Raw genomic sequence first — 24,425 nt, forward strand, 5'->3', positions numbered from 1 at the left:
AAGAAGAAGGCGCTTGCTCAGGTATCCTGGTTCCAAGTTGTTTAGGACTTTGTACACTAGTACTAATACCTTAAACCTGGCCCGGTAGCAAATAGGCAGCCAGTGCAGTTCCCTCAGCAAAGGAGTTACATGCTGAAAAGGGGTAGTTCCTGACAACAGCCAAACTGCTGCATTCTGCACTAGCTCCAGCTTCTGGACCAGCCTTACGGGCAGCCCCACAGAGAGCTAGGGGTGTCAGAGAATTTCTCGCCGAAACTTCAGGGGGCCGAGTGCCAACGTATTCGGCCCCCCGAAGTAGTTTCGGGGAGAAATTCTCTTTCCCGAATGTCGCTCCCGGTGGCGGGTCGCAGTGGCGGTTCGGCAGGGCTTCGACGGGGGCGGGGGCGGCAGCCGGTCTTTCGACCGGCTGCCGCCGCCGCCATTCCAAGAAAAGTAAAAAAAAAAAAAACGCCCCCGTGATAGGCTACGTGATGATTAACGTAGCCTTTCACGGCTACATTTGCAAAGTCAGCCGTGATAGGCTACGTAAATCGTCACGTAGCCTATCACGGGTGACTTAAAAAAAAAAAAAAAGCGCTTACGCAAATGGCGGCCCCCATAGGGAGCTGCCATTCGCGTTCCTTATTTGGTCACTGTAGTCTACGTAAAGATTTACGTAGACTACAGCGAAAATAAGGGCAACACAAATAGCGTTGCCCTTATTTTCACCGTAGTCTACGTAATCTTTACGTAGACTACAGCGACCAAATAAGGAACGCGAATGGCGGCTCCCTATGGGGGCCGCCATTTGCGTACGCGCTTTTTTTTTATTTTTTAAGTCACCCGTGATAGGCTACGTGATGATTAACGTAGCCTTTCACGGCTGACTTTGCAGATCTAGCCGTGATAGGCTACGTAAATCGTTACGTAGCCTATCACGGGGCGTGTTTTTTTTTTTAACTTTTCTGTTGAAGTTCGCGGCCGGGGAGACGGGGCGCTTCTCCCCGGCCTGAATTTCGGCCGGGGGCGAGGCGGGAAGCCTCCCCCCGGCCTGAATTTCAGCTGGGCGAGGCGGGAAGACACCCCCCACTCGCATGAACTTCGGGGGGAGAAGCGAAGCGCCTCCCCCCCCACAGCGAAAAAAGCTACGGGACAAGGTAAGTCCCTTTCGTACATCCCTACAGAGAGCACATCGCAGTAATCCAGTCTTGAGGTTACTAATGCCTATACCACTGTGGCCAAGCTATCCCTGTCCAGGAGAGGCTGTAGCTGGTAAACCAGCTGACGCTGGTAAAAGGCACTCCGAGCCACCGTGGCCACTTGGGCCTCCAGCGACAATCATGGATCTAGGATACCCCCAGACTACGAACCTGATCTTTCAGTGGGACTTCAGCCCCATCCAGAACAGACAATTAGCCTGTCTCCTGGACCTGGGAACCACTCACCCACAGGGCTTCTGTCTTAACAGGATTCAGCTTCAGTTTATTGGCCAGCCACTGCTTCATGTGTTGGGCCGATGACAAACTGAGACAGCCCCATAGTTGTCATGGAGACCATGAAGTCCCAAGCTGGAACTCCAGAGACAGCCTCAGCATGGAAGTTGAAGTCACCCAGAACCACTGTCCTGGGTTCCTCCAACACCACACTCGAGACTGCCTCTGCCAGCTCAGTCGGGGAGGTTGCTGGGCAGAAGGGTGAGCGGTACACCAGCAGCATCCCCAATCTATCGCTATGGCCCAACACCAGGTGCAACCCGTCAAGGCCTGCTCCAAGATGGAGTGGTTTCCTGGAGACAGAGATGGAGGTTCTATGAACCACAGCAAATGAACCTCCCCACACACACACACATATGAACCACATATATATATATATATATATATACACACACACACACACACGTTACTGACTAACCCATAAAGATTCAACTTTTTAATACTTTAAAAATATTAAATGCATTATGTATAACCACCCAGAGAACCTTGGTTATGGGATGACATATAAATGTCAAATAAATAAATTATAACATTTATTATTTAAATAATACTGTTTGGTATATTAATTAAGTTTTAAAAGCTTTTTTATTCATACTGTAATTACAAATATGCCCAGTGTTAGAAATGGAACTGAAGCTGCTTGGGTACCTTATTACTATCACTGTCATTTATGTAATGTATCTACATACATGGGGCTCTACAAAGAACAGATATGACAACTCCTTACCCCAAGGAGCTTACAGTCTAAAACAGACACCAGGAAACAACTGAGGAAGGGAGGCAAATATTTAAAAATAAAAGTTGAAAATAGAAGCTATTATGGCAAATAAAAGAGCTGATTTTATCTTAGAAATATTTTTAAGCCCACATTTTTATGGGGTTATTGGGGCGGGGGGAGTGGACTTCATACCATTATGGAGGGCATATCCAGTAAATGGAGCTAAATGACAGAAAGATGAAGATTAGCTTTGATTTTTAATTTATCATTACATTTTTGCTGTGTGTGTGTGTACGTCAGTGCATGCATGCAGAGTTATGGAACTAATATGATGGTTTAAAGAAGCAGCCAAGAAACTACTTTAAAACTAAAATTAAAACCCCACTTGCCTTCCTATGAACCTTACTTAGTCCCAGAAAAGAATAACAAGTTTTCTTTCCTTAAACTGCATACATCTCCTCCTCCTCTATTTATACATCTTCTGGCTCCTGCAAAAATCATTGCAGGAGTTTTTAAAAATATGATGCTGGATCCTAGGCCTCCTAATCCATTTAACTCTGCCCCGAGTGGATTAAATAGCATGCCATATGGTGAGACGAGGTTGATGTAATCCTCAGGGACACAGGGAGAACCCTAAGCTTTGCTACCTGGTGTGAGGCAGCAGGAATGCTTCTGGGCTGGTGCCTGTCATGCTAGCCAGATCACATTGTACTGGATAAAATGTGTATGATCTCTTCCAACTGCACACACAAAAACTATGATGTAAAGGAGAAGAGGATCTCATTCATAACCAAAGGAGCTGATGAATATGAAATTTCCCTTTTGACATAGACTGGACTATACCATTTTCCTCTTCCAGTCCTAACCCCTCTCTTCATCACATTTTCTGTCTCCTGGGGGTATTTCGAAAATTGGAGGTGGCTCTATAAAAGTCTCTCTAACAGTAATTGCAGCTCTCTCTTAGTCAGACCGTTCAGGTAGTGCAGCTGCCAGACCAGAGCATTCTGTATCATTAGATTAGTGAAATTAAGAGCCTGTCAGTTGTCAGAGTTTACTCTAGGGTGTAGTATTCAGAGCTGGAGATCAGATTTCGGAGAAAGAATCAACATATAACTACTAGTAGTTCAAGAATCAACAATGTAGTGGTTCAGGAATACAGCCAAACCCCTAGACCAGCCTCTGGATGTCATATGGTGCCATCCATGTACTTCCTGACAGGTTTTCAGCGGTAAAGGAAAACTAGACAAAGCCAATTTATTGACAGAACTCTGTTTTTACATGCCATCACATCTCTTCTCTGCAATGTAGGACATGTTGCCCTGATTTAGTTACTCTTGTTTAACACACACTCCCTCAATTCTACACAGGGTATTATTAATAGGGTCAGTGGACTCTGTTGTTGCAATCTTTGCTTGAAGTAAGGTGAGGTGCACATACAATTCCAAAAGCACTAATTACAGGAAAGGCATTTGGATTACAAACCTGTTAATTTTGTTCTGAGGCCTGAGGCCTATACATGTGGGGAATGGTGCGGATGGAAAGTGGGGGAAGTGGACCAGCGGGGGGCAGGGGGGTTGTCTCTGGTCTCCGCTTTCTGCTATAGCAACCAGTTCTGAACAGTAGTTTCCCAGAAGGGCTGCTCATTAAAGTCTAGAGAACCAGGAGGAGATTCAATTAGCACCTCAGTGGCTGCACTGCCCCCTTCTGCTTCCCACCAGGGTGGGATAATTAGGAAAATTTACCCTACAGCTGTGCTGCCTCAGAGAGGTCCGCCACTTAAAGGGGCAGGTGCAGATGAATGTCTTGACGCACGTAGGTTTCTGTGGCAGCATGTCCCTCCGGCAGCAGCCACCAACACTCCACAGTCTTCTCACATTTTCTCAGATAAAAAGTGATCAACCAGCCAGTGACAAAGGCAGCTGTGGAGAGAGACTGGTGGAAAGAGACTGCTTCATATCACCAGGCTCAGGGGAGTCTGTCAGGAGCAAGAGATGGATGAAATGCAAGAAGGTTAGTCAGCCCTACAAAATAACTATAAACCCAACATCTGCAAGTGCTTTGTTAGCTCCAAGGCTGGCCCTATAAGGTACAGAACATCATTCCTATTGTCTAGAGAACTGGCTGGATAGTTTCAACCTCTACGAACATCAGGGAAAGTTGTCAGAGAAGATAGTCTTAACAGTCTGAGATCAAAGCTCAATTTCCTGGGTTGCACTTGCAGAACCCCTTATTGGATTAATTACTATTAATGAAATAGGAGGTTAGAAGTATTTATAGAAGTATTTATAATTTGCCCCTTCCATTAATTGTAATGTTCAGGGCAGCTTATGGCCATTTTTAAACAACTATGAAATTACATTGTAAAACACGCAACACATGTAACAATAACAAGAGAGTATCACAGCAGATAAAATGCCTTTAAAACAAGGGGTCAATTCACTAAAAGCTCAGCCTGTCAAGTTAAAAGCCAGAATAAGAGTGTCTTGTCCAAGGAGCAGAAGGCAACGAGAGAGGGGTCCAAATGAACATCCTTAAGTAAGACGTTCCGCAGTCTCGGTATGGCCACAGAGATGGCCCTCTCCCCATCCCAGCCAACCACACCTCAGCTACTGACAAGACATCAAATAGTAGAATCGTAGGGTTGGAAGGGGCCTACAAGACCATCGAACCCAACCCCCTGCTCAATGCAGGAAACCTGATTCCCAGGCAGTCTCCCATCCAAGTACTAACCAGGGCTGACCCTGCTTAGCTTCTGAGATCAGACAATCGGGCACATCCAGCCCACATGATCATTTATTTATTATTTAACACATTTTTACCCTGCTTTTCAGCCAAAAGGCTCCCAAGAGCAGCATTTTTTTAAAAAATCAATAAGACAGTCCCTGCCCTCAAGCTTACAATCTAAAAAGATACGAGACCCAAGGAAAGGTATTGAGAGGGAGGAGGATAACAGCATGACGGTGATGCTTGATTCTGTTGCCCAGATAGATGGGAATATATCTATTATAGATCTGATTGTATTCTGGTTTGCACTGCATCTATTTCCTTCCAGGCTGACGTGTTCTCTTCTGGCCTGTTCCTCTCTTCTGTCTTGTGCTTTTTCTCTTCTCCTTTTTGTGCCCTGTTCATGAGTTCAGACTTCATCTGCTTCTTCTCATATCCCCTCCAGCAAGGTGGTTCCTCAGAAGTCCTTCCAGTGGCAGTTGGGAGAGGGAGGGACACACCACTGAGAGCTGGACGGTAGCACCTCACCAAGTTGTGTCTGCTCCTTCTCCCATCCCTTCAGGGCAGGATGATTCCTCTTAAGCCCTCCTGGTGGCTTCTCAAGCTGCAGTGTGGAAGATGCAGCAAATTACCTTCCTCAGATTGACGAGCCAAAAGCTATAGCTGGTTCAAAAAGCTCCTGTTCTCTTCCTGGTTCATATGGGGCGGGGGGGGGGGAGCACCTTCACCTGGTTTTGCAAGAATTACACTAGCTTCCAGTATACTTCCAGGTGGAATCAAAGGTGCTGGTTCCTTTAAAGCCCTTCATAGCCTGGGGCCCTCATACCTTAAGACCACCTCTCTATGAGCTCTGTAAGTCAGGCCCTACTCCACGTGCCTTTATTTCAGAGGATAAAAACTTAGGCTGCAAGGGCCCTTATTTTCTTTGCCTCAAGTCACTAGAATGCCCTCCCTGTTGAGGTGTGGATACTCCTCTCTCATGGCCTTCTGTAAAGGCTGCAAGACATTTTTATGTTGGAAGGATCATGGCTGCTGCTGTTGTCATTTTCATCATCATGGATTTTATCTGCTGCTCTTCAGCATAGGCTCTCAGAATGGCTAACAAGTCATAACATAACATTAAAACAGTAAAAATACATTTCACACTTCAATGGCAACCCTCCCTCTTTCCGATTCCCACCAGAGTGGGATAATTAGGATAATTTGCCCTACAGCTGAGCTGTTAAATAAATCATAAATAAAAATAACTCATGAATAAAGTAATTGAACAGAACAATAACATATTTCCTTTCTATGAAAAAAAAGTCTTCATAGGAGGGAGACTCTATTCAGTTCTGTGACAGTGATCAAAAACTTTGGTTCCCCAGTATAGAAGTGATCTGGGTCAGTGAAGGAATTTTCAGAAACATGAATGCCTTAGCTCCTCTTGGAAATGCTAGGTTCCAGACTGACCCTACATGAGAATCATAAGTACCTTCACTGGCTCCAACTTTTCTCCCTAGTCTCCAAAGCATGAGGAATGAGGAAAGTGTGGCTTTTATGATCAGATATTACAGCAAGAGTCATTGCAGTTAAAAGACATTTGCCACAGTTGAGCTGTTATATAAAATTGCTTATTTTGTCTTATCAAAGTATTAATTTCATACGTTTGCAGGGTTTATATGGTTGAATTGTGTGTTGTTGCGGTTTTTGGTTTTGATAGCTGCCTTGAGATTTGGAAAGGTGGGTTAAAAATGTTTCAAATGAACAAATCAGCCCTGGCAACTTCAAAGAGCTATTGCAAAGAACTTGGAGGAAAGACCCTCAGTGCATTTTGTTTCTTTTATTTTTCAGACCTGCACTTAGCAGCTGAACTGGGGAAGACACTGCTGGAACGCAACAAAGAGCTAGAGGATTCCCTGCAACAGATGTACACCACCAATGAGGAGCAAGTACAAGAGATAGAGGTACTAATGGCAGACACCGGTGAATGAAGCACAGGCACATGCATGACCCAAATCACACTTTTTGTGCATGTTGAGCATGGCTATGAAAATGTGTAGGAGAGTTTTGGTGGCATTTTTGCTGCTTCAGTGTAGTTGTCAGGAGCACCCTAGCTGCCTCTTGCAGTCCCCACCAATAGCCAACTCAGGACACAGACGGCGAGGAATTCTTTCCAAGAGTTTATTCCTTTATTACTTTATGACTCTTTCAGAATACTAATTACTAGCGACAAAGCAAGGAACAGCACTGGGGAAAGATAGCAAAGTAGCCTAAGCTCCAGGTAAGGCAGTTGGTCCCCGTTTGAAGGAGAATCACGGGAAGACCCTGAACTTATGGTCTAGGGAGAGATCCTCCCTCTTTCCCTTGGATCCTCGGGACACAACTGTTGTTTGCGCGCCAAACAAGCGCTACACCTTCTTTCTGTGTCCTCCATCTGTCGTCACTCCCTGTGTCTGCGCCGAGCGTCCAGCAAGCCTCCCTCCAGCGCTCTCTCACTGCCAGGGTCACTATCTACCCCAGGAATGCTGGCAGGAGGAATCTCTGCCAGCTGCTGTGCCTGTGAGAGATGAGCGTGCTCCTCTCCCACAGATTGCTGTTCCTCCTCAGAATCAGAACTGCTCTGGGGCTCTATTGGCTCAGTTTCCACCCTGACAGTAGTCAGTGTGAGCCACAACCATGGAGACATGTTATTAGGGGGAAGGGTGACGAGCACATATGGAAGGGGCTGAAATAGAGATGGATTAAGGCCTACAGGACATAGCAATTCGATGAGACAGTGTTGTACACCCCAGGGAAGCCCTCCCAGCCCCACCCCATATATTTTCATTCCAAGCAGCCACTTTAGCAAGGGTTACTTTGAGCTTCATTGTGTCCCCAGATTAGTTTCTTCTAACAAAGCCCCTGAAATGGGGCTAAATTGCTCTGTCCCCTCTTGACACAGTGTATATATTTTCTCCTAAATTTTCTACCTCCCCACCATATTTCTAACTTAAGTATTAAGATACATTTTATAGTAGTTTGGCTTGTTTTTAAAATAGTAAATTTTAGAGGGTAAGTGTATGGAAATTGAGGGGAGAAAATAATAAGGGATTTTAAAAGCCTTTATACTTCTAAGGCTCTTTTTTTTTTTTTGTAAGACAGTGGCAGTAATGTTTGTGTTTGAGGGAGAAATCGACTGTTCTCTACTAGAAATATTTGATAGAAGAAATTAAACAGATATTGAGGGGGGGAAACAAACACTGATATTTTTTCTCCCACAGTTCTATTTCTGGGCTTTTAAAACTGAAGTGGCAGCTCCAGAAGTAACATGCCTTACTTCAGATAGTGGTGTTTCCTCCAAACCTTACATATTGAGTTGGTTTGCATGATTACTGCGACTTGTTTAAGCCATGGTGTGTGCCAGGTGTCATTTGCCTAATCACCTGCCTTGGCGCAATTTGTTGCGTTGTTTGAACCTGGGCAGCATGGCTTGTTGGAGGGGAAACAACCCTCAGATAACCCATGGGCTGTTGTTGGGTTATTTGAGGATTGTTTGCCCCTCCAACAAGCCATGCTGCCCAGGTTCAGACAACACAGCAAGCTGTGCCTGGGCAGGTGATTAGGCAAATGGCACCTGGCACACACCACAGCTTAAACAAGCCAGTGTGGCTTCTTCAAGCCATGGTGATCATGCAAACAAGGTCAATGAGTACTACTCCTCTTTGTTGGGATTCCTGTAGACAGGTGTGAAGTTGATTATGGCAGGAGAGACTATTAGAAATCATGTTAGTTCAAATGGAATGCTGGGAAGATACTCTCTTGGAGGAATGGTTGAGGAATCTGTTCTTTGAAAATTCAGATACAAACTGACCTGATCTGCAGCTGTCAGATTAGTGTGTGGATCCTTCAAATGTCTCACTTCTCCAAATTTTGCGATATAGTTCCTGGCTCAAAAAACATACCAAAATGCATATAAAATGCATATTTTAGGATACAATATGTTTAGAAATGCATAAATTGAGGTAAAATACATTTAGAAATGTGTATTTTGTGAGAAAATACAAATACGATTTTTTTGTGGAGATTTAAAAAAACACAGATTGATGCAAAAATGGGACAGAACAGATTTATGATCACATGGGAAACTGAAATAGACAGATCTATCTATCTATTGTTAGAGATGACAAGGCTATCAACCAGTTAAAGAGATCTTAGTTGATCATATCTGTTTTGATCTATTAATTGATTATTTGACTAAATCATAAATTTGTATATGAACATTTTTAACGGGAAAAACATACTTTGTTCTTAGACTATGCATGCACATGTCAAACATTTGTAGGACCTAGAAGAGGGTGTTCCCTCCTGTGTGTGAGAGAAGGGGACTTTTAGACAGCAGCTGCCATCTGCAGTTTTTATCATTGCTAATACTAAAAATAATTAATTTTTAAAAGATGTGTTGCCCAATTAACAAGGAGCACATTTTTAGTCTATCAAAATATTGTAATTGATTCATCTAATCCAGTCTTCCCAAACCTGGTGCCCTCTAGATGTGCTGGACTTCAACTCTTAGTATCCCAGATGCTGGGAGTTGTAATCCAACACATCTAGAGGGCACCAGGTTCAGAAAGGCTGATCTAATTCATAATTCATCTAAATATTGTGGCCCTAATGAATACTTTTTTCATTGTACTATGTTTCTGATGTCTTTGTGGGCTTCTTATCCTTTCTCTTTCCAGTATTTGACAAAACAGCTGGAAATGTTACGACATATGAATGAACAGCATGCTAAGGTGTACGAGCAGCTGGATATGACAGCACGGGACCTGGAACTGGCCAATCAAAAGCTTGTGCTGGAGAGTAAGACATCCCAACAAAAGATACAATGGTAATGCTTCATCTGGTGGGTCCTTTAGATAGATTCACAGAGCCATAATTACCACTTTGAGGTGACTATGAGTGTGTTCGCACGATCATTTACAGGCGTGGTGGCTTAAATAAGTTTAAATAAGGCACCATGGTTCCATAACCCAACCCCCACTCATAGGTTGCTGTGGACTGTTTTAGGTGGTTTGTTAACCATGCCAACAACCCACCCTCGCTGGGTTCAGACAACACGACAGCCTACAAGCAGGGGTTAGGTTTCGAAACAGGAATCCAGCATGTGCCACAAACGAGGGTGGCTTTTTTTAAATGACTGTGAAAATGTGGCTGAAAATCATCATGAGAACCAGGTCATTGCGTTGTCAACTCAGAATGGAGTTATGCATGGATGATCATGGAGAAGAAAGTGAAAAGGAAAGCTGTGTGGCTGCAGGCTGAATTTTGCAATTTTGGTCCTAGTCTTAAAGCCATCATAAAAATACTCTGCCTAAACCCAAGGGCACAAGAAGTTATTTGAGTGTGCTTCTACATGGCCATCTTGAGCACAAAGTACACATGACATTAGCAGAACTATACTTTCAAACAAAGGTCTGCCCCAATCATGTTGAACATTGAGAAGTAGAGGTTTCATCTATGACAATTGCCTGACAGTTGAAAAAAGCATTCAAAACTGAGTCAGGGTTACTTTTCCCCCAAAAGTTAGAATTATAAGAACACAGTGTCATTTAGTAGCTTCTTCCAGTCAAAATTCAAAATGAACATGAGGCAAGAAGGTCTAACAGTGGTAAACCCTGTTGTCCCAGAGAACAACGGAGATGTTGACATGTGAGATGTGATAATGGAATGCAGGATCTATCCTCAAATAGGGAAACCATTTTTGTTTCTCTTTATTAGGAGGTCAGTTTTAAATAAGCATTTTGTTAGCCAGCTGCCCAATGGTGATGGGGGAGTAAACACATTGGGCAGGTTCACACAATCGTGGAGGGAAAATAAGCCTCAGTGGCTTATTTTCCCTCCCCACGTGTGCTGGTTGCAAGCCACCTAATTAGCATAATTACCCTCACTGGGTGCAAACCCGGCAAGCGTGGGTGGCTGGGGTGGTTTACAAACTGCCCTGGAACCCTAGAGCAGGCCATGGGTTTCAGGGTGGTTTGTAAGCCAAACCAGCCACCCACCCTTGCCAGGTTCAAACGTCATGACAACCTGTGCCCGGAGAGGGTAATTATCTTAATCAATCAGCTAGCAACCAGCATGCACAGAGATGGAAAATAAGCCACTGTGGCTTATTTTCCCTCCATGATCATTCGAATCCAGTCACTGGCCGGGTTCGCATGATTAGCGGGGGAAACTACGTGGTATGGGTTGTTTCCCCCGTCACCATGTGTGCCCATTTGCTTAATTATGTGCGCCACGTCATGGGTTGCTGTGTTGTCCAACCCAGCGTGCAGCACAGCGGGGGTAGTTTCTACCCCACCCCACAACCCGTGGCTTGTAGTAGGTGTTGTGGGGTAGGTTAGAAGCCACCACCGCCGCACACTGGGTTCGGACAGCACAGGGCAGGTAATTAAGGCAATGCCGGGCACGTGAACCCAACCTCTAACTGATAGCTCAGCCTATAGAGCAGCATGCCTGTGCTCTCTCTATATGAACATATTTCCAGGGTAGGAAGTGCTGATCAAAGAGAGCTAGCTTTTGAGCATGCTTGTATGATCACTCAGTGTAGCTGTGCAGTTGCCTCTGTGTAAAAAAAGAACTGGGCCAGAAATGTAGGAGCATCCAAATATGGTTTCATGTAAGGATGTATGCAAAAGGGAGGCAGGTGGGTAGCTTGTCTAGGGCCTGTTTCCATGAGCAATTTACTCCAAACTAGCTGCATGTGGAGGTAGTCAGAGATACATGATGTTGTGGTCACCCAGCAGCCACACCGGAGCTTGTCGTGGAAAAACCGGATTTCCTGAGACTGCTTATAGTCCAATTCTTTTTCTTAATTCAGCTTATCTGTGCTTCTGTTGTGGTGTACACCAGCCCTCCGCATTTACTCCAGTATGTTAGCCCTGCCCAGAGGTGTGCCTTTCACCGTGACCCTGGTCAAGGGGTGTTTCCCCAAAGTTTTCCCCGCCTGTGTTTCTCTGATATTTCCACCATTTCCCGGCTGGCGACCAAAGTTCTTTTTTTTTTTAAACTGAAACAGTGCTTTAGCGGGACGTTGCAAACCCAAAATAAGCACTCCACATTCACCAGTAACAGCAGGCTGTGGACATTTAAAGTAATGTCATTACTCCATCAAGGGCTAAGTTTTACAGTACTAAAAGTGCCATAATGTGGCTTGTACATCTATAAGTTCCCAGCCAGATCACAATTCCAGAGGTAGTTACTGCAGAGTCCTCAGTTGCCCATTTAGAAAGTATCACTATCATGCAATAGCAAAAAAGCCCCAGTCTCCGGCACACTTCTACCCCCCCCTTGCTCTCTCATTATAACGCTATTGCACATTTCTCCAGGAATATGCATACCCCCATGTCAGTATCTCGCTTTCACTGTATAACTCTATCTCGAAATAGCACAATAGCGCATTAGTTCAGGGGTTCCTGCTAACTCCCATTGTGGCCAATGAGGCTTTTTTATGAAATTTCACTATCACACATTTGCACTATTGCACAATAGCGCATTTATTCAGGGGTGCCTGCTAATGTGGAAGCCTGGTTTTTAGAGGGAAAAGGGGGGAAAATAGGTGGAATCAGATATAGGTCAGGGAAGTCTACTCAGAAGTGACTCCTGTTGTGGTCAGTGAGGCTTGTTCCCAAATTTACTGAGATTGCCATTAAGCCAAAAACACTAAGTAGACCCAGGGTACATCATATATTCATCGGGTGAAAGGCATAGTAACTCCCCTAATGGCTGTGAAGCGCTATTTCCAAAGCTGTGCATTTCTGCTTTTCGGTTCAAGGCTTTTTGGGAATAATTAATGCCAGCCTCAATCCTTTGCATCATTGCCTAACTGGAGCTGCAGGAGGCAGGAGAAGGGGGAGTAGAGTCTGGAGGGGGGATCCTCTCTTATTGGTTGAGCAGCCTCTGCCAATGACGTTCACTTCCAATCCATCCACCCCACCCGGAAGTATGTTTCCATCCGCGACTTATAATGGTACGGTACAGTCCTTCGTGGAGCCCTGCGTGGATTTAGGCCGATTCCATGAAAAATCCGGTATTCCTCTGTTTGCTTAGCCCTTCCGTTGTCATGGAAACACAGCCCCAGTTCCTATGGTGTAACCTACCATAATAATGAGTGAGGGGAGATATGATGGAGGTGTACAAAATTATGCATGGTGTGGAAAAAGCGGATAGGGAGATTTTCTCCGTCCCTCATAATACTAGAACCCGGAGTCATCCCATGAAGCTGATTGGTGGGAGATTCAGGACAGATAAAAGGAAGTACTTCTTCACGCAGCACAGAGTTAAACTATGGAATTCATTTCCACAAGATATAGTGATGGCCACCAATTTGGATGGCTTTAAAAGGAGAAAGGACAAATTCATGGAAGTTAAGGCTATCAATGACTACTAATCATGATGGCTATATATTACCTTCAGTTTCAGAGACAATATGCCTCTGTCTGCTAGTTGCTGGGGAACATCAGTGGGATGATGCTGTTGCCCTCATATCCTGCTTGTGGCTTTCTCTGGGCATCTAATTGGCCTCTATGTAAACAGAATACTGGACAAGATGGACCTTGGTCAGATCCAGCACAGTACTTCTCATGTTCTTATAGTTAATCTCTACCTCAGTCAAAAGACAATCTAGCATTTTCTCTATCTTTTCTGTCGCATCAACTCTGGACTTATGTACAGCCTGACAGAAACCATTGAGGGACTGCAGAACCAAGTAGATGAGCTACAAAAGCAGGTGGAAGAGTTGCAGAGCCTAGATCAGCTGCGTGTCCGCCGAGAGAAGAGAGAGAGGCGCCGAACCATCCATACATTCCCTTGCCTCAAGGAGCTGTGCTCGAGTCCCAGGTACTCTGTATGTAATTCCTTTCTGTTAAATATTCCAGCCTGGTCCATCTGTTAATTTAGGGATGTATTACATGATGACAAAGTGCCAGTGATTTTTACTAGATTTGGCCCTCTGGCATCTGCCTTTTTCTTTGCCAGCTGTATTTGCTTCATGTGTGGCTCCTAATTTTGCAACAATTCACAGTATTATCAAATTCCAGTTCCAGAGGAGATTGAGAACACTTAGAGCCTTAGGGTGCAATCCTATGCATGTTTAGAAATAAGTTCTACAACTCCCAGCATCCCCCAGCCAGCTCTGCTGGGAGTTGTAGGACTTACTTCTGTCTAAACATGCATAGGATTGTACCCTATGTCAAGGCTCAGGAATATCTGCATCATTCTGGGAGCTTTAGTTGATGGAAGGGCCTAATTGTTCAACAATGGAAAAGGTTATTTGAAAAGTTTTCCAAGTTTGAAGTAGTATTTTCCATTCACAGATAATGGGCATTGCTGGTGGCAGAAAACAGACAGAAGAAAGTTGTCAACTTTTTATGGAGTAGCACTGGCTGGGTGGTGGTTGGGGAGAATGTATATTTAAAAAGTGGGGTCAGTAATAATTGAACTTCCTTTTTTTGTTTTTTTTTGGTCAGTTAGTGGTTTGTCATTGCAGCTCCATACTGTAATGCCTGAGGCAGCTGTGCTGCATCAGATAGGGTAGACCTGAAGATCTCTTGCTAACACTCCTCCGCAAATGTGAAAGAACAGAAAATATAAATCCAGTTAACTGATTTTGGCATGCAAATCAGTCCCATTTTCCACTCCCCACATTGCTGCCAAAAAGACAGCATGAGAAAAGGCATGGATGTCCTTTCCTTAGCTAGATAAGAGTACTGTTAAATAGAGATGGCATTTCAGATTCTAGGGTTGGGATGGGACATAATGAAATTCCAGTAAAAGAGGGGACTACTCAGCAAGGCCCATATGCCTGTTCTTGGATTGCAAAGAAGCAATGTATTACAAGAGTGTCTCCTGTGACTATCTTTGAACTCATAACACTAATTGTAGCAGTGTTATCACCACAGGACAGCCACCCTCTGCCTTTAAAAAAAAACAAAAACCTACAGACTTTGTGACCTTGCTGTGCATATCTAGCACATAGACCATTTAATTGTTGATAACCAAAGTGAGTTGGCCAGAAATATAGATGCTCCTGAGGAGTAATCCCATGTGGTTTGAAAAATAGTGTGCAGGGGACTGCCTTGTCTCCCCTCCCTAAATGGCACCCCTGTGAATAAGGGGTGCATATAGATGTGTCTTAAAACAAAGGGTCACTGCACTTTGGAAACACATGGGTCACACTGTCAGATATCCCTTTCCAGGGCTCAGAGAAAACTAGTTCTGCAGGTTGGGAGGAGGAGCTTGTTGTGCACATCGATAGACTAGTGACTTTGATGCAGCAATCCCGTCTTCCCAGAGCAGTTTTGAATTTTTTTAAAAAAATGATAGAGATTAAGGGCACAATCCTATGGCTGCTAGACAGCAGCTAGACAGCCATAGGATTGGTCCGTTTCCAGGAGCCAACCTCTGAGCCCGTGCTCCAAGGCTGGTTCCAGGAGAACCGCTTCCCTGTCCCCTCCCTCACCGCCTCGTAAGAGGCACAGTTTGCCCCGGGCTCATAACAGCAGCATGGAGCGGGGCAAAAAGGGGCATTCCCAGGGGCGGGGAGTGCAGAAGTGCCAGTAAGATGCTTACTATGTGTCACCCAGCCTTCTCCCCCCTCCCTCCCCACTCCAAGGTCCCACGTCTAGACAGCTGAAATCAGCCATCTAGCTGTGAGTGCAGGGCGGCTGGAGAGTGGAGAAGATCCTCTCCGCGCTCCACCTGGCTTGCATTGGATAGGCCATTGCCTCCGAGTTTGGAGGCGGCCACCTCTCCACATAGGATTGCACCCTAAAAAAATAATACTAAACCAAGAAGTTTGCTGTTTGAACTTTTAGGCTGCAATCCTATACCCACTTATCTAATTGAACTCAGTGGTACTTACTTCTGAGTATATATGTATAGGATTGTGCTGCTAATCAAATAAATGTGCAGGTGGCACTCAAGTAGTTTTTTTTTAAACATAGACAGCCTCCTACCTGAAACATGAGGAAGGGGAAAACTAACAGCTAACTTCGCATTTGAAGTGAAAGTGAGTACTTCTGTCAGTTGCAGTGGGGCAGTGAGGTGGAGCTCAGGTCACCTGCCAGAGGAAAAAACATGCCAGCTCCTGTTTTTAAGGATGGCTATACTTACCTTTAGTGAGATCTTACTCCCAATACCTCCCTAACTTTTGTATCCAAACATAGAGGGCTTGTGTACACGAGACTGTTAATCAGCATTTCCTTTTCTGTTTTTCCACTACATAACCTCTAGGTGGCACTGTGATATAGCGGAATAGTGCAAATGCACAAGAGAAAATCGAGTGTTCTTTCACTTTCACAATTAAATATCGCATTCTCTGTGCTCTAAGAAAACTCGCCGAAAGTGCTGGTTAGACACAGAACTGAAACTAGAGGGTCACATTGTCATCTAAAGAACCTGTAGACAACCATGAATGCACAATAACTGCCTTGTGTAGAAAAGCCCAGAATGCTTCACCTGGTGCCAGTAGTGCCAGATAAATGATAGGCAGGTAGTTCAGGAAGGTATTCCTTCCAGCATGAGGATTTGGAGCTACCAGTGCTGTTTCAGCCCATTCTCCGGAGGGTAGCCGTGTTAGTCTATTGCAGCAAAAACAGCAAAGAGTCTTGCGGCATCTTAAAGTCTAACACATTTATTCTGGCATAAGCTTTCAGAACTCACTTATGCTAGAATAAATGTGTTAGTCTTTAAGGTTCCACAAGACTGTGTTGTTTTTTCAGCCCATTGTTTCCTGAACAACTTGTGCTGATCCTGCTAGTCACTTTAGCCTACCAGCAAAGTGTGTGGAGATTGGTCTGATCTCCATGTGGGTTTCATGTGGCAGGGGCACGGATTCAGCTCCTTTCACACTTGAAAACTCCCCCATCTGGAATTGCCCTTACAAGGTTCCACCCATCCCCTGTACTAGGACAGCAAGAATTTCTAGGGTTGGATCCAGGATCTGCCTTCCACGAATGACTCCGTTCATGGAAGGTCCCGCCACCCGATTTCTGGGGATCCCCCAAAACCACAGGTTACACCATGGAGGCACTGCTGTGGGAAAGAGGGGGCAGGGAAGTCCAGTTCAGCCACTGCAGTTGATCCAGCTTGAGAGCATTTCTACACCAGCCTAAAATCCTGCATTTAAAACGGGGCTTTCTGCTTCCATTTTAAATGCAGGATCACAACTGACTCCCTTTACATACGCTTCCTTTCCCCCCTCCCCTTCCCCCCTCCTTCCCCCCATATCTGAGTCTTCCATTATCTTTAATTGATCTCACACCTCTTCTTGCAGCGTTTCCTCTTTTCACGGAGGAAACTGAAGCGGAACACAACGGGGTAATTTGATAGCTCATTATCTATGATCTATTTAAAAACGGAACAACGGGCATTTAGTGCAAGAGGGTCACGGCAGGGTCATGGCGTCATGTTAAAAGCCCGCAAACTTCTGTGAAGGAGCGATCTCAATCTCAGGATAAAAGCTCCATGTGAAGGAGCCCTGAATCTGATCCAGCGCCTAGTGTACACTTCTTCCTATAAAAAATCTGAAGGTCGGAGGCCTCATTTTTCACCAATTCCGATTGCAATTCATTCAACCTATTTGGTGTGTTGTCTGGTTCCAGCAAAAACAGCTAAAACAAGCAATGAACCTCACAGCAAACACAACCAACTGAGAGCAAGCAAACAGAATTTCTTGTGTTGTAATGAAAGGAAGAAGTTATTAGGCCATAAGCTAACCCTAGGCAAAAACTGTTCAGTGCCTCTGTGAATATTTTCTCATAATAACTCTGTGGTACTTTAACCAGAGTGCCTTAGGGCTGTGTATGTTCCCCTATAAAATTTGCATTTAGTTTTTTGTAGCTAACAGTGATGGAGGGAGCAATCCTATCTGGATTGACAGTCGCCTTCCGACCCTGAGGGCGACCACCTATCCAGTGCAGGGTGGGAGGAGTGGTGAGGAGCAGTTCTCCTCCTCGCTTCCCCAACCCTGCTTTCGCGGCTAGACAGCCGATTTTGGCTGAAAGATGAGCTGTCCAACCCTGTGGTGACACACAAATCAGATTAGCAGGTTTCTTTAATGCTTCAAACAGTACCCTGGAATATCAAAACAAGCCCCCAGGAGCATATCCAGTACTGCTACATTAGATCTGTAAATTTTGCTGTAAATGTTGCAGTCATCGATTGGACAGTGCCTATAAGAAGCAACAAGGGACACAATGGCCTTTTGGTTATTATTGTTCATCAGATCCCTCCTTAAAACCAATTTTTCCCATGAACCCATGGCTTAGCCTCTCTGTACTCTTCCCCATGAAACTAAGCTTAAGTACATGTAACATACCTTTTCCTCCCTCCTTTTGTTGTCTTCCACCGTTCAAATTTAGACGTTAGGGCAAGGGCCTACTTTTGTTTGTTTGTATTTCTCTCAAAGGCACCATTTCTAGAAGGGGTGGGCAACGTGCCAATTGTATGTGGCCACCTTGCCCCCCCATTTAAAAAAATAGCATCTGTAGCAGCTACAGTGTGCCAAAAGGATTCAATTTAGCTTGGAAACAAGCTAAATTTAACTATTGTAGCACTCCGTAGCACTACAGAGCAGTTTGATACTGAATTTTGATGGAAAACCAGCATTCTTCCCTTCTTTTTAAAATGGGGGGGGCTGCAGATTATGGTCGGTGGGGGCAAAAATAGCCCCTGGATCTCCCGCATCTCTATATAATGCCATCTCTTTAAGTCATCATCCATGATTTATAGAGCTGGCACTATATAAATAATATTTTGTATATATTTATTTATTAGTAGTACTTGTATACCACTTAATATATTAAAATCTCTCAGTGGTTTACATACAAAAAATTTTAAATTACTGTAGAAATATATATAATACATATAATACTAAACAATTACAACTTACAAGGTAAAATAAAAAGAAACAATAAAAAGAAAGAGTAAAATGGAGCAGTGCCATAATGATCAATTACATGCACATATCAGCATGTATGGTCATGTAGTCCTTTCCAAAGAGCAGCGCAAGTGAAATTAAATAGAACAGCCATTGTGATTGACCGCATTCACATGATCATGTGAATGCTGTGCATGCTGGCCAGCCTTTGAATATTCAAGCTTGTCAAACCACCCACATTCCTAACACAGCCCATGGGTTCTGGGTGGTTTGTTAACCACGCCAACAACCCACCCTCATCAGGTTTGCACAACAGACAAGCCACAATTGCAGCTTGAATATTCAGAATAGCCACCTGCACAAATCAACTGCCCCCACAGGTAAATTAACCCATGGTGGCCTGTAGTGACATGTGAACAGGCCCAGTATGAAACTCAAGGAAGCAGCTGCTATGAGAAAAATGGGGGGGGGGGAGATGGAACAAGCAGGCTCTTCCTCCTCCTCCATTAAACAAAATCCCACCATAGTAGTAATGGAAGTAGTTGTTCAGGTAGTTACAGAAATAATCATTTGTGCAATGCCTCAGCCATGTGAAGGTATAACAGAACTCTTTTCTGTTTTACGTCTAGAGATTTCAGGCAGCCCAATTTCCCTCCAAGTTATTTTAAAACCTGTGTAGATTTGTAGAAGTGCTTTCACAGTCTTTCATTCTTCCTTTTCAAGCTAAGCCAGATGTCTGAAGAACAGAGATATCGGATTTCCACATCCTCAGCTTTCAGGGCTCATCCAGATGGCTTTCATTTCAGGAACTATATCCACTCTCCTGTTCTCCCCCCGCCCCCAGCCCCCACCACCCACCACCAATAAGACGGCTGCCAGACTAAAAACATAGTGACGATTTGATTTGCTCCAAGTCTGGTTTCTGTCAATCCCACCCCTACACTCCCCCAATCAACCTTCATTTCTGATGGAGCAAGGGGTAAAACTTGAACAAACGTTAGCACAGATGTACATGGTTGCGCCATATAAATCAGTCATTCTAGGCCAAATGATTCATCCCTGCTGTTGATTTTGTCTCTATTTCCCCTAAATCCACCTTTATGGAATGACAGCTTAACCCTATTACTCTATTAGAGGCACTTTAGTACAGGAAAGGAACAGGCAATAGCAGCACCCTCTTCTGTATGAACAAGTTACATGTCATTTCACTCTCTGAGCCTGAGATTTGTGATAAGTAGAATCCAGAGTGTAGATAGGGGATTGCAGGTTTGAATGCCTCCCCATGGAAAATATGCCATATGCTGCATGGAAAAAATAAACTCTGCAACAGAAAACTAGCACGTTATGATAGGGGTTGGGTATATGTTTATATGGGTTGTGAGTTCTAAGTAAGGTCGGATAAACAGTTTATTGTTGTTACACAGAAATAACTCATCCATAGATTTCACTGGATTTATAGGTATACTACCCACTCTGGGAGTCTATACTTGTTAATTCATTAACAATTGTTATTTTTTGGATAACAGATATGAGGATGCATTCCAGATTCACAGCTGTTCAATGGAGTTCAGTCAGATGCCCTTGGAGCGAGAGAATGAGCGATTGCAAGCAATGGTAAATTCCCTCCGGTCACAAGTCAACCAGGAGAAGCAGCGGAAGGAGAGGGTGGAGAGAGAGTACACATCTGTCATCCAGGAGTACTCAGACCTTGAGCAGCGGGTGTGTGAGATGGAGAGCTGCAAGTTGCGCATTAAAGAGCTGGAAGCAGAATTACTGGAACTCCAGCAGATGAAACAAGTCAAGAAGTATCTCCTCAGTAGAGAGGACAACCTGTCAGAAGCACTTCTGGAGCCCTTAAACAATGCCCCAGAAGCCGACTACATTGATCTATCTGAGGAAGATGGAGGTAAAAACCATGAATCCTCCATGGCAGCCTCCCCAAACCACCCTGTACGGAAAAGCTGCAGTGACACAGCCCTCAATGCCATTGTGACCAAGGACGCTGTGAGCCGCCATGAAGGCAACTACACACTCCATGCCAATAATGTACGCAAGAGGGGGATGTCCATCCTGAGGGAAGTAGACGAGCAGTACCATGCCCTGCTGGAAAAGTACGAGGAGCTCCTCAGCAAGTGCAGACAGCACAAGGACAGCGTGCGCCACACTGGTGTCCAAACCTCCCGCCCCATCTCTCGCGACAGCTCCTTTAGAGACTTCCGGGGAGAGGGTTATGAGCTAGACGAGCTCAAGACAATGGAGAAGAGCCTAAGCAAACATGTGGAGGCTGTGGACAAGAGGCTAGAGCAGAGCCAGCCAGAGTACAAAGCCCTGTTTAAGGAGATCTTCTCCCGAATCCAGAAGACAAAAGCAGACATCAATGCCACCAAAGTGAAAAAGAAGACCAACAAGTGAATCCTGCCACTTTTGTTTCACATCATCTGCAAACGCAGCACCAGGCTCTTCTCTTTAGCCCCAGGAATAATTGTATAGCCTCCTGCCTCCAAGACCTGGATGCTTCTCACACTGATGTCTTGCACAGAAAGGGAGCCACTTGGAGTGTTTCGAGAGCGGGAAGAGCCCAAGTCATGTTCTTTAAGTCAGTGCTCCAAGCTGCCTGGGTCCCTGCATGTGCTGCAAAAGCTGTATCTTGTAGTTGTAGTTGATATCCAAGATTTTACAAGGAATCCCTTCACATCACTGCAGCAGCCAGAAATTACAAGCAGGAAATTTGACAGACCAGCCACAACCTCATCTTCTCCCACAACCACTGTTTGCTTTCCTATAGACAACATAAGATCAGACTCAGATTTCTTACTATGCCCTGGAACATCCAAAACACAATGCTTCAAAACAATTATTTCATTTTCCAGGCAACTTCAGTACACGCAATCTTTCTCTTCTATCTCCATTTTTTTTTCTTCCCACGAAGAACCCACATCAGCGAGACTTCTAACTGAACTGTTCCCTTTCCTGAAAGGGAGTATATGCTTCCTGTTTAAGCCATTCTCTTATTGGTCAGGTTTTTCAATATATACAATGAAAGTTCATTGCAACTGGAAAAACTTGAAGAGAAATGTCAGACTGATTGCTGTTATGTCTTCATCAAGCATACCTAATTGTTCTGCTCATATTACATAGGACAGAGTGTGCATAGGATTTATACTTCCTCCAATAATTTATTTCAGTAAGTAAGTTGTCCTCACTTCACTCACTTAACCTGGGCTTTCCCAGAAGCCAAACAAGAAGTGCTATTACTGGCTTGGAGAGACACCCTCCTCTTCACTGGGTGTTGGTTTTCCATGCCTTGCTGTTCAAGTGGTTATCCTTATTGTCTTTTGTGGCAGGCTCCTTAAGACGTGATTTGCATGGGCTTGCAAAAACTGAGTAGCAGTGACTCATGTAAGTAGGAGCAAATCAGCAAAACACCAAGTTCAGGTGTCATCACTAATACTGTTGTTTATTACACTGTTCCACATATTCACGTGTTAGTTACACACCCATTGCCAAGCTGCCTTTCCCAAAGGCTCTCTTTACTCCATTTATACAGAAACACACATACATATACTGCATATTTACACACACTCTCCAGTCTCAGGAAACATCAGTATCCATTTCACAGAAATGCAAAATTGGGCTCCTTTAGTCACATATTAATAAGTGATATTTAGTTAGGGTCACCTGCATATATGAAGATATGAAGATAAGCAGTATTATATGTCACTAAGCTTAGGTTACATATACCAGAGTTCTCACCTGTGAGAGAACAATAGTAGCAATGACTTATTAACTTACCAAGCAGTATTATATACTTGAAGAAATTTTGGACCAGTTTCTTGTTTTAGTTGTATCTGAATAAAACCCAAAGTCTGCGATGTTTCTTTGGAATTATGCTAGTGTAAATGAGATTTCAATCTGCCTTTTGATTATTTTCGGCATATTACCATCATGTCCTCTCATTTTTAAACACAGCCCTTTCTTTGACTAGGATCCTCACACCACATTCTTTGAGTGGTCAGTATCACTAAGCCTCTGAGCAAGTGGCTTGAGGATCGTGGCTCCTTCAAATGGCTGTCACCATAGCAGTCATAACAGTTTCTGCCTCTTGCCATACTTTTACGTTTCATTATGCTAGGCCTAGTTCTGACATGAAGCCAGTGTTGTGAACTCCAGAAATACAAGGTGAGAAGGCAGTCACGTGAGTTAAGTAAAGCAGTGTAAGCATTTTCACACCTCTGCCACCAGTGTCATCTCATTATGTGTTTGCTACATTTTTGCCATGGGAAACTCTCTGGGGTTCTTGTGTTCAACCAGTTCAAGTCCCTTTTGCAATGTGTGGAAGTGCTTTTGAGTTAGTCTGCCCTGAGGCTCTTGTTCTAGATAGATTCTTCCTTTAGTACTTAATACCAAAACTTCTTTTGTACCCTTGATGTGGCCCAAACTTTGAAGTATTAGGAGCCATACATATGATTGTGGCTACCAATCTGGTAACCATACAACAAACCTTCATGCCTTACAGTGAAAAAAAATCAATAATCTGTAAAAATAACAAAGGAAGTAGGTTTTCTCAGAGCATTTACCTTGCTCTGTGTTGCTGCCATCATAGCTGCTGGTGTTTTGATTAACTTTCCTTTGCTACCTTTCTGCTAAGCGACTTTTGAACTTATGTTTGTTCTAAAGTCATCTGTTTGTTGCATCAGTATTTGGGGTGGGAGGGGGCCATTGCAATCATCTTTGGTTTTGAACACTATTAATGTGCAAACCAGCATCCCAGTTTAAGTGTAGTATACTTAAAATTAATATATTTAAAAATGCTTTATTCTCTTCTTAAATAAAAAAAACACACCAGTATTCTGAATGCTGAAATTTTCTGTGTGTATTTCATTGTATTCCAGAAATAGGCTTGCTGCTTTAAACTCTCAACTTGATTTAGGTCATGAAAATGCTTTAGGCATGATGGAAAGTGGAGGAAACACACCAGAATGGATGTACTGCTCCTGTTATTTATTATATAACAGATATTTCCTGCAACTGTGGGACAAGGACTCAACATATTATTAAAAACCACTGCTTCACATACATAGACATTCTGAACACTCCAGTGGTTTGAAACATTTTTTTAAACATCCTTGCAAATGTCTGTTTTGAACAGGCTCCAAAGCAATTACTCTCACAAGCAACAAGATATTAACATAGCTTAACAAAAGAACAGCTGCAGCACATTGTCAGTTAGTTTGGCAAAATGCTGAAAGCATCATATCTTTGTGCAAAATAATACTGGCTTAATTATGTACACAATCTAGTGAATTAGTCTTTCCACTAAAAAATAAAATAGACTTCCCAATTCTATAGTATATGTGCAACTTAAGGCTCTCTGATGTTTTATGGATCAGCTTGATCCTCAGCGTGAAAATGAAAACTTGGCATTAGTTGAAATTAGGGGTGAACAAACTCTACCTGTTCTGGGTCAGAATTAATTTGGATGTACTGAATTATTCAACAGGTTGTTCACTTGATATTTGGTTTGTTGTTCCAGAGCCCAGTTTCTTCCAAGAGGCCCGAGCATCCGTCATCAGTTATCAAAACTGCAAGTGCTGGAGACCTCTCATATCCTATA

The 24,425-nt window shown here is 43.8% G+C and overlaps 1 protein-coding gene across 3 annotated transcripts in view; it reads left to right on the forward strand.

Moving 5' to 3' along the window:
- The window catches only part of CDR2L (cerebellar degeneration related protein 2 like), a 46,148-nt gene extending 22,477 nt beyond the window's left edge, over nt 1–23,671 (forward strand). The window contains exons 1-5 of one of the 3 annotated variants that reach the window (XM_084838030.1): nt 4,056–4,200; nt 6,748–6,860; nt 9,615–9,763; nt 13,606–13,770; nt 20,338–23,671. In XM_084838030.1, coding sequence (XP_084694156.1) covers nt 4,182–4,200; nt 6,748–6,860; nt 9,615–9,763; nt 13,606–13,770; nt 20,338–21,223 — 1,332 coding nt within the window. In that variant the 5' untranslated portion in view covers nt 4,056–4,181 and the 3' untranslated portion in view covers nt 21,224–23,671. Of the gene's footprint in view, nt 1–4,055; nt 4,201–6,747; nt 6,861–9,614; nt 9,764–13,605; nt 13,771–20,337 lie in introns of those variants that run through there. The other 2 variants (XM_084838028.1, XM_084838029.1) reach the window with 2 other exon arrangements.
- Nucleotides 23,672–24,425: the final 754 nt, after the last annotated feature.

Source organism: Heloderma suspectum, chromosome 2 (genome assembly GCF_057233095.1).
Source record: "Heloderma suspectum isolate Gila_16-S chromosome 2, 16-S_ref, whole genome shotgun sequence".
Taxonomy (NCBI): domain Eukaryota; kingdom Metazoa; phylum Chordata; class Lepidosauria; order Squamata; family Helodermatidae; genus Heloderma; species Heloderma suspectum.